This window comes from Echiichthys vipera (assembly GCF_963691815.1).
Source record: "Echiichthys vipera genome assembly, chromosome: 11".
Lineage (NCBI taxonomy): Eukaryota > Metazoa > Chordata > Actinopteri > Perciformes > Trachinidae > Echiichthys > Echiichthys vipera.
The window spans coordinates 21229723-21241273 of record NC_139836.1 but is presented as its reverse complement, the minus strand read 5'-3'; the positions used below and the strand labels follow the sequence as shown (position 1 = coordinate 21241273).

General features: G+C 40.1%; 1 protein-coding gene across 1 annotated transcript; it reads left to right on the top strand.

The window, feature by feature from the left end:
• Positions 1-5760: 5760 nt before the first annotated feature.
• Positions 5761-7633, top strand: hmx3a (H6 family homeobox 3a; the record flags this gene model as incomplete). The annotated part of the gene is made up of 2 exons (XM_083923151.1): positions 5761-6049; positions 7011-7633. 2 exons carry the CDS (start codon positions 5761-5763, stop codon positions 7631-7633), a joined length of 912 nt encoding a protein of 303 aa, XP_083779277.1.
• Positions 7634-11551: the final 3918 nt, after the last annotated feature.

Genomic DNA, 11551 nt, shown 5'->3' with positions numbered 1-11551 from the left:
AACTAATCAGGCTGTAATTCAAGATTCGCCTGGCCACTTACAATCAATACTCACACAATCCCAATTAAAGCTTTCCGGGTCACTGGAGGGCCACCAATTCCTTTAGTTAAGTTAAATGCAATACTTAAATCTAAAGCAATCTCACTGTGGCCTTTAATGGTTTAATGCTTGTGCCAACAGGAGTGTCCAGTTAAAAGTGCAAGAAGGACACAAGAGGTGGACAGGTTACACCCCCCCCCCCTCCCCAGTGATTTTTAAGAATCATTTTAAATGCAGGACTTACTGATAATGTTGTATTTTTACAGTGTGGTATTGAACTGAATACATTTGTAGTTGCTTTGAATAATAAAGATGTCATATTTTATTAGATCATCAGTTCATAAAATAAGATGTAGATTACACATGACAGTTGTAAAGCTCCACTCAACAACTACAGTGATTGCTGCTCTCACATAAATGCATCAAAAATAATATTCCAATGTCATTCATTCATTCATTCATCTTCAGCCGCTTGTCCGATCCCAGCTGACACTGGGCGTGAGGCGGGGTACACCCTGGACAGGACGCCAGTCTATCACAGGAAATATTCCAATGAGTTATTTTACTTTTGAGATTTTAGTACATTTTTCCCAATATTATTTACTTACTTGTAATGGAGTATTTCTTCTTTTACCTAAAGCAACTAAAAGGAACTTTCATGTTGTGTTGATTTTGGTGGCCCCTGTGGACAAAAGTGGTAGTGTTTCCATGAGCTGCACCGCCTTGTGACGTAAAGATCTTGATCTGACGAGCTTGTGCATTTGCTTCGGAAGCGAATGAGAGGAAGACAACTTATTTTTAATACCATTTCTTCTTTTAAAACAGCTGTTTGCAGAATGCATTGCAAACGGGTAATGCATCTATTTGTGGATATGCAAGATTTATATCTATAATACCAAATAAAAGTATTTAAATAAAAATATCTTCTTGCTTCCTTTCAACTGGCTAACATACTCAGTGCAAAACTTTGCCTGGGAAAATGTAGACATAGACAAACAAACATCTTCTGGTCGGCAAGTTGAAATGGTTTTGTCTGATTTGGCAGGGAATCAGGGCCCAGCAGGACAGGCATTAAGAAATACAATATAGAAATAGCCAATCTTCTTGTTATTGGTCTTGTTTGCTTATGTGGGTCATATAAAGGACATCAGTATTACATTGAGACTGTTTCATAAACAGTTAAAAACTCATTTTTGCTATTAAATAGCAGATCTCAATACTTCCTCCACCACTGCTCAGGACTCACAGTTCCACCGTCAACACCGCTACACCACCTATTTTTCCCCATTTTCCTTCCAGTCTTCTCCCTCTGAGCTTTTGCCATTGCATCCATGTCTTTTATCACAATTTTGATCCACAGAAAGGAATTCTCACAAGATATCAAAACAAAAATCTATATTTAATATGGGAGCAATTACAAAGCGAAGTTGGCTGCACAGGGCCGTTGTCACCAGAGCGCGTGTTTTTCATCAAATAGGTCATTAGACGATGATGGATGTAAACCTATAAAGTATCTAAACTGGACCTTTTAACAAACCACGAGCAACACTATCATTTCTCTAATAGAACCTGCTGACCGTGTCATTCCCTCCTGCCATTTGTCATTTTTCCTTGTGAAATAATCAATATCTGGGCGCTTTGAAATAAATAATATAAAGTCATAGTAACCTACCCAAGGAGCAACAAAAATAGACTTATGGAGCATTCAGGAGTCCTATATGGCTTCTGGGCAATGTCTACTGCATGTTTATAATCAAAGCATAATAAGAACTGTATTTTTTAAAGTACAGTATGATCGCTTGTACAGTTTAATTTTAGGGTTACCTTTTGTTCTGTTATTTTTATCCCCAGTTATGGACTGCTATTACAATAGTAAAGCATTGTGGGAAATTATTATTCCTTGCATCTGTCCGACTATTCAAAAACACAACCCGGGAGTAAAAACCTACAAGAGTCACTTTTATTCAAGGGTTAGAATATAATAATGAGAGGAGAGACATGATATCACTGAAGAGCTGCCAAATTATAGATTTATTTATTTTACACAGCATTTTGTTCACATACACCATCAGCCACCAGCTTCTCTTTGTGTTTTGATTTCCTTCTGTAAATCCTCCACCTGAGCCCATTGCATTTCCTTTTGAATTTAAATTATTGACATTATTCACAATAATCTTGAACAAGTCTGAATTTAATTTAGTATTTTAATATTTTTTTTCCAAAGATAAGTACACAATGGAAGATGTGAAGTCGGTTAACCACAATTCTTTGTGCTGCTTTACTATATAACTATATAGATGTACATTATCAAGTACATACAAACAAATGATCAAAAGCTCGACCCCCTTTATTTTAGTGCCATGTGAGTCTAAAGTTTTGTACAAGAATTTACCATTTTATATGTCAGCTATTAAGGGATGATGTCTTTTGATCAGTTGGTCAACTGGTTGGTCGATGTGCTCTTGTCAGGCCAAATTCTCATTGGTCGGCCAATCGCTGGTGTAACTTTAATAAGGCCTTGTGCCCAATAACGCATTTAATCCCAGCTGAAAGTGAATAGGTGCAATGTAACTGCATCTGCCGCAGTAAAATTGCCGGCACAAGTTACAGTACCTGCCCTGGATGAAGAGAAGGCTCATAGGTGAAAAGTACAAATACATATATACAGATACACGGTTGTTATACCATCGTTATGATTTTCGGCAGACATGAAAGAGGTTGCAGTTGGTCTATGTGGTGGCCTATTTGTCCCGCCCCTCCTCCACTGTGATTGGACAGCTGGATAAAACAGTGACAGTGATGAGAGCAGCGTTATAAGTTGAAAATTTTTCAACTGTTGGTGACCAGAAAAAAACTCCCAACGCACAGTGCTCAGTGCAGAACACCTCGTCATGCTGCTGGTTTTTGTAGCAGAATGTAAATACATAGCGCTCCTATTGTAATGAATAACAATTTTAAAGAAATCAGTGCACTTAGGACAGATTTACATTGGTGGATTTACAAGGCACTATGGCGATTTAGTTCATCTAGAGATCACGTGTAGATTTTTTCCCCCATTACAAATGTGTTTGTTCTTTTTTACTTTAATCACCTTAAACACAACAACAATTCCCGGTTCATATCTTGGATGGTCATCCTTAGCCCTACTAAATCTAAAGAATACACATTATTCTAATATCTTCCTGTCAGATTTGTGAACGTAGACAGATCTTTAGAAACTGGATCCAGTCCATAGGGACTTGGCTTGGTAAACCGAAGGGACAGCATAACTAAATCTCTTGGAAACTCTCACTGGTTGCAGTTTCACCCCTGTGTTTGTATTTATATAGTTTATACACTCCGCAACAATACTGAACACAGAGAAGAAACAGTTATTACTCATTCTGGACACCAACATTGGATCAAAAATCTTTTAAAAAGTGTTTCTTTATCAGTGCTAAGCTTCCTCAACTAAACTTGAGATATCAAGATTAGTTCACATCCTGATTCTTGCACTAGTAAAAGCTCTGGACCAAATAAACACATTTTGCCACTCTCAGTCTGAGCGCACCATCAAATACCTGTGATGATGACCATGTAAGTAAAGGCGGTAATTACATCACAGTAATGGGATATAACCACTTGAGCACCTCACTAAATGAATAACACTTGTTAATTACACGCACATGCTGGTGCTTGTCAGAACTCTAGAGATGATTGGGAAAAAAGGCACGGTGGCACTCGGTGCAACCTTTACCGTGTCACTGACACCCGCTATTATGACTGCTTATCACATGGCTAATGAATGTCTTTAGGGAACTGATGACGAGGAGGAGGAGGAGGAGGAGGAGCAGAAGGCAGAGGATTCACAACAACCGATATTAGTACATCTCAGTTTTATGGGCCTGTACTTAGAAGAAAAAGGTCTTGTCTTTATCTTTGTACAGTATTTTGTCACTTTGGAGGATAACATGCATTCATTTCCTTATTAAATGCTTACCCCCAACCTGAACCCTAACCTTAACCAAAACCCTAATTCCCTTTCCCCTTTCCCCTGATTTGGTGGTTTGCCTTGTGAGACCTATTTTTTGCCCCTAAACTGGAGGCGAGTCCCCATAAAGTGACATTTGTGGTGAGATGTTTGTCCCCACAATGTAATGAATGCAAGAACTCAACACATACTCTCTCCACACACTTGCATTTCCTCATCTTGACCCACAGAGGGCGCTGTCTCCCCGTCCTTCTACCACACCAGCTTCCAACCAATGGACTGCTTTTTAACAAGTCAATTAATATCAATGAGTGAATATACATAGCACATTTACAAAGAGTGCAATCTGAGGGATGAATTAACCAAATCGATTAGGGAGGAATAAATGACTGCGCGATCCGCAGACATTGTGGAAGTGGCCCTTGCTGAAAATCAATGAATTAGAAATATGAATCTAATCGCCCATTGGTGACACGTGGAGCAGCTGCAGCCTGATCTCAGGCCTTTTTCATATCGTGTCTGAGAGTCTGAGAAGCAACATTTTCGGGGAGTATTTGATGATGCTGCCATGGTGACCATACACTTATAATATTTCATTAAGTTTTGTTGCGTTAAGATGAAAAATAGTTGTTTTATTGAGTCAAACATTTAAAAAAAATATTTTTTTAAAAAGAGACATGCAATTCTGAGACTTTAAGAAGGTATTACTGTCACTTCATGAGTTTGCATGGCAGTGGCTGGCTTGATCATCATACACATCATTTGCTTTTTATTCAATGATATCTTGTTTAAATGGACTCACTAAATAAAAGCATCACATTTAGGCCTTGGATAATCAATGCAAGTTTTAAGCCTATATAGGGCTATATAGGCTAATATATTAAAATGAATAATCTATTTAAATTACATAGCTTTTAATTATGCTTTTAGAAGTGAAATATAGTCTAATATCTCCTCAAATCTATTCATAAATGTACAAATACAAAAAAAAAAAACTTGTACTGACACCTGCAGCCCGAGTGAAAGTGGTTCAGTAATGTATCACTAAATATAAAAATAACACTGGAGTGTGAGTATCCTCGTGGAGTCGGTCTGTCCCTGACTGCATGTTAGTTGTGTGATGAGGCGCTTATCCAAAACTTCCCTTTTTGGCGCTAACAGCCCTGTGTTCATTTGCTGCCTAATTGGACTGTATGAGACCAATAACAGGCGAGCGCACACAGCCTGCAGCCAGAGCGCACCGAGAGGGGAGGACTCTCTCTCTCTCTCTCTCTCTCTCTCTCTCTCTCTCTCTCTCTCTCTCTCTCTCTCTCTCTCTCTCTCTCTCTCTCTCTCTCTCTCACCATCTCTCCCTTAATCCCATTTGCCATTGTACATGCCCAATCGCCTATACTTTCCGCATTTAACTTGGATGACATTTTTATTTCATCATTAGCATCAGACGCCAGACTGACTGACACGGTGGACACTGTTTGCATTTTGACGAAAGAGCCCGGAATGAGACATCTCCAAGTTTGTACACGTTTTCACATTTTACATGTTATTTTAAGTATTTTTTCTAGTCTAGAAGGACGGGTGTTTTGACGTGCTCTCCAAGGTGTGAACTCATGTCTCCGCGTTAAATCACTGAGAAGAATAAAAACAGGGAACCCTCGGACCAGGATATCGACTGTCTGTAAGTCAGTCTCGCTTTTGTTCCGTTTTTAAATCCTGCTTTCGTGGTCCTCTGCGTTCAGACCACAAACACAGCGATGCCGGAGACAACGCAAGAGACGTGCGCTTCGGCCAAGGACTCTCCTTTCTTCATTAAGAACCTGCTGAACTGTGATAGCAAACCGTCCAAACCCAAGCCCGCACTGGTTGCCACCAAGGCGGCCCTGGAGGGAGGATTTTCCCTTTCCCAGGTCGGAGATTTCAACTTTCCACGCTTTGACCTGTCCGCACAGAGGTTCAGTCTACCGGCTCACTACTTGGAGCGCACCTCGGCGTGGTGGTACCCCTACGCCCTCAGCTCATCTGCACACCTACACAGAACCGAAGGTAAGACTGACACACCAAAAACAACACTATTACTTATATTATGGGCACAGGCGGGTCTACATATTATCAAGTAATTGCCACGCTTTTAGCTTTTTTCTACTTTAATTTAACGTTGGGATCGTTTTCTAATTTTAAGTTGATTAGAGAATAAGAATAGCTTTTCAAAATAACAATCACAACACATGACCTCTCAGGAACATGTGTCCTATGCGCTGTGACAATAATATTGTGTCAGATACCAGTTATTTTACTTCGTCCTTAGAATGAAATCGGATTTTGTGCGTTTTGGTGATGGGAAATAATACGACGCGCATTGTCTTTATCACATCAGTAGTGATTTGACGCCTTGTCCTCCATGGAGGCCTATTTTGTTATGCCACGCGGGATAATAGATCAATAAAGTGACACACTGTGCATAAAATGAAGTAGACATCGTCAAATCATCGGATGAGGGTGACGATGCGCAGCGTGCTTTTGATTTGTCTATTGGCGCTCACTGTGAACATCTTACCCCAGAGGCTTGGTCACTGACAGCGTTTTTTACCTGCCTGTTTCTCTGATTTATTCATGTGGGATTTAAAGCACACGGGTGTGAATGGCACTATCATGCATTCATGTAAAGAATAAATGGAGATTTCTAAAAGCTTGTCCAATTAGGAGCGAGATTGTGCAACCCGGATTTGCTCAAATAAAACTAATAAAGTAGGTTTAGATTTAGAATATTACATTTCTTTAGTATTTGAAAAGTGTGCTTTTAAGTAGGGTGAATGATAATTTAAATATATATAACACACTGGTCTCAGTAGGGAAATGGTTGTGCCACAAGCCACATTTTTCTGGCACTATTTATAACCGGTTTAGTTTCCCCCAAAGCCCGCAGGCTGTCCAGTATCAACAGGCTGTAGTAAACAGCATCAGGGCCCAGTGTTTGTGACCATATCTCCCTGTGTCCTCATTTCAGTCGCCGAAAAACTAGGAGCCAGAGACTCCTCTCCAACCTCGGGCACGGACAGAGACTCGCCGGACCTGGTTCTCAAATCCGAGCCAGACGTCAAAGACGACGACGAGGACGATGAGCACAACAACAACAAAAGTGGCGACGAGATAATCCTGGAAGAGAGCGACACGGAAGACGCGAAAAAAGACGATCTGGAGGAGTGGAAGAAGAGGGACGACGACAAGAAGCCGTGCCGCAAGAAGAAGACGCGCACGGTTTTCTCCCGGAGCCAGGTGTTCCAGCTGGAGTCCACCTTCGACATGAAACGGTACCTGAGCAGCTCGGAGCGGGCCGGCCTGGCCGCGTCCCTCCACCTGACGGAGACTCAGGTAAAGATCTGGTTCCAGAACAGGAGGAACAAGTGGAAAAGGCAGCTGGCCGCGGAACTGGAGGCCGCCAACCTGAGCCACGCCGCGGCGCAGAGGATAGTCCGGGTGCCCATCCTCTACCACGAGAACTCGGCCTCTGAGAGCGTAGGCACCGGTGGCAGCGTGCCCGTGAGCCAGCCGCTGCTCACCTTTCCCCACCCGGGCGTGTACTACTCCCATCCCATCGTCACGTCCGTGCCGCTGCTCAGACCGGTTTGAGTGTTGCGGCACAAGTTGGTGTCTATTTACAAAATCATCCGAAAAGTAAAAAAAACCCAACAAACTTAATATTTTTGTACAACCGACTGAAGAAAAAAGAAAGAAAGACAAGAGACACTGTCAGGCCTACATGGACCTATTTTGGTAAATATATTGTCATGTGTCATTTTCCAAAGGGGTGCCGTTTACACGTGATCCGACAATTCAAATCCAATGTTTTATATTATTATTATTATTATTATTATTATTATTATTATTATTATTATTATTATTATCACAGACATTATGCAAGAGTCCTTCTGCGTACACTGCCTGATGAGTTCCCTTTGCCCCCCCAGTTTTTACACCATGACTGTTTCACCAACTCTACAACTGTACTCTTTTCTTTCTTACCTTGTTTACAAAACTTAGCGGCCTCAAGGCGCGGGCCTGCTTATCATTTGACATGCTTATTAGATTTTATTTACATTTCCAGAACTCATTACACGATGATGTGCAATACACTGACGGTGTGCTGTGAATGAATGACTCCACCAAACGGGAAACGTGTTTTGTCATCTATTCACGGTGGAATATTGATGAGGCTTTGTTGTAATTACACTTTTTTTATTTTGCTTTTTAAAGCGCTTGACGGGGGACAATCAAGACACTGTCAGCTGTAAAATACCCATGTTTAGTTTCAGTGATTCTCACTCTTATTCCCTCTCCATGGACACGTACATGTCAAGCACAAGTGTGAGCTCCACTGTCTCTGGTGTGTTTTTGAACAGGAGCTGCAAAAATATCGAGTACACTGGTGTAAAACAAAATGTAAATATATTTCATGAGACGCTGGGAGAGGCGCTGTCACTTCTCCTTTGTACAGTAAAAAACGACGTTTTGATATTGTATTGCTGAACCATGTTGTGAAATAAATGGAGAATATTCCTTATATTTTAGGTTATGTTTGTATGACTTCTGTAGAGAATCTCAGTAATGACAAGATAACACGTTAAATTGGGCAATTTTTTTACAACTTTTTTGTCACTATACAGCATTCAACATTTTTCATAAATGTTTTAATGCACCAAAAGATGCAAAAAATATTGAAAATCGATTATATTCATTTCTATTCTGACACACACACGCACACACACGCACGCACACACACACACACACACACACACGCACACTTGTAGCTTGGGCAGTATAGGTTTCTGAATAATCTTGGTGTTATGCACTTTAAAAACGTTATTTTACATAAGTGGCTCGGTCAATTAAATGTGTAATTGCCACCATCTTGCCAAAATTATGGGTAATGTATTCAGAAGAGCTGCTGCGTGTGTGTGTGTGTGTGTTGTATTTCCAACGTGAGGTGGAAGGATGTCAGGATTTATGGCCAGTCTCCATCTCACTATTTTATTGTTGAAGCCGTCACTTTTACTAATAATTCATCCATATTAGATTTATTTATTTATTTATTTTTTGTATCCTGAACGTAATTATATTTTGTGACTAGGCAACTTTATGAGGAGTCTCTCTTTTCAAGGATGATTTGTGAGGCATTTTTTTATTTATTTAAAAATCATCATCATCATCATCATCATCATCATCATCATCATCATCATCATCATCATTATCATCATCATCATCATCATTAGCCCTAATCTTTTATTTAAAAAAAATCTGTCTGGACAATAAGATTTCCGTGTCACAACAGTTAAAGCATATATTGCCCTGCAATAGCCCAAATAATAATAACACATTTTGCAAAACAAAAATATTTAAATTAGATTTCAAATTAGAGATAAATGAATAAAATTGTATTTCATAACACATACGACCACAAGTGTCACTGGCACTTGATACGACTATCTCGAGGAACACTGTATGCAAGTGTGTGAGAGAGAATTCAATAATGCAGTTACATTTATTTTTTAAAAGCTTTAAAAAGTACGATGGGATAATTCTGCTTGTTTTCATGCAAAGTAACAAGCAGACATTTCTTTTGATGAGGAAGCACTTCTGAGATTATGGGAAGATTTGAATTGCTTCTAACTTGTTTGAAGAAATTGCATGCCTTGAGAAAATCAATGGAAATTATGGCTTTTTAATCTTAAAAGAGAAAAAACAGTTTCAGCATCATGCACATTTCGATACAAGTATTCTTGACAGGATGCGGGTTAGACATGCCAGATTTATTTTTTACACTACAAAGTGTTTTTATTTCATTTTACTTTTTAACAAAACTGCATGTTTTGTGTTAAAGTTACAAGGGAGCGATGCATATCCGAGGGGAGGAGGCTCTGAGAAGGGGGAGGAGTGAACATACCTCTCAGCCTCTGTTGAATTGGGCGTAAGCACAGCTATATCAATAATTAGTTATACATGGCATTAATGAATAATCACCAGGGAATGTTTTGTTGTAATAAAAGTTTTAACATTTCTTTATGCCTTTGAATCCGAGGAGAACCCAACTCCACACTGTAACCAGGTGACAAGATCCAGGTCAACACCTTAGACATCTGCAGAGAAACTGCCACCTGCTTCTGCCTGCAGGTCCCTTTAATTAAAACACAAACACTCAGTAACACAGTTTCATCCCAGTAGTGTGCAGGTAGACTAACTATTGACAGGTTCATAGTTTGAGGACAGTTTTATGATTCAATTTACCTGCATAAATTAATCAGACAACCAAATTTGCACTTGGATTGTCCAAACATGAGAAATATCACCCAAAGAAAATAGTCGAAATTCAGAATTGAACAGATTGTGAGGCACGTGTATTTCTCAAAACAACCTTTGCCTCAAAGGTCATTTTCTGTTTCCATCTGTAGGCGGATGCAGTTATTGGAATTTAATCAGTCAGCTATAAACTCTTTATGATGACCTCATCAAGAGACAAAGGGTCCATTCAAATATCGTCACATCACCCAAGTATTGATGCGTACCTACCGCGCACACTCAGCACGGCCCCATTACCGCAAATTAATAGATTGCTATGGCATTATTCCTCTGGCACATATCGATCCGCAAACGTCTGCATCATATTGCGTCAAGTAAGAGCAACGTCCACGAGCAGGTTCGGCTCAGCCTATGACCTTGATTTGCGCGCATAAATTGAAAAAATTACCACTCGATAATTTCCATTTGTGCGACGTCTGTATGCAAAGGAGCAAAGGGAGAAAATCAGATAAAGTACATTTGCAGGAACGGGGGCAAACGGACGTGACCGAGGACTGTGCTTAGCGTATTACATTAAAATGGAGAGCTGAATGGCTCATTTTAAGCCCTATCATAGGTTTTAGTGCCAGTTTGGAAACACACAAGTGGCCCGACCACCTTGCGTAACGCCAGCCTCTTTTCCGTGGCCACTGACATCTGCTCATATGTGTGTTGGACTATTAAAGTTGGTTATAGTGGGATTTTAAGGCTGCATGCACATGTATTTAGGGAACCAAAATAGCCTAAATAACTATTTCTGGTATGAAATGGAGTTCTGTGAGGTTCTCAAGCGGTTGGAAGAGGGTACAGAAACCACGTGAAACCTCAATATTTCAAATGAAGCAGTGAGAAAATGATATAGAATACATAGGCATGATCCTCACCCATAAAGTTTTCTTAAACAATTCAATATCAAACAACAAACATCCTCCTCGAAGGCTCCCTCAAAATGACCTCTCGCGTTGTTCCTGCGCGTCAACTTCCTGCTTTTTAGTCGCACGCCGGTGACTCCAAACAGAAGTGATCGGATGCGTCAAAGCTCGTGCGCTCGAACAACTCTTTTGACACTTCTTGAAGAGGAAGTCTTGTTTTAAACCCATCCCATTTGCTTTGCTGATTGAATGCGAGCATCAGATTTTCATCAAAGTTCTATTAAGTGAAACATAGGTTGCGGGGCACCGTCTGATTGGAACAGTTTAAATTTTAATTGTGTTT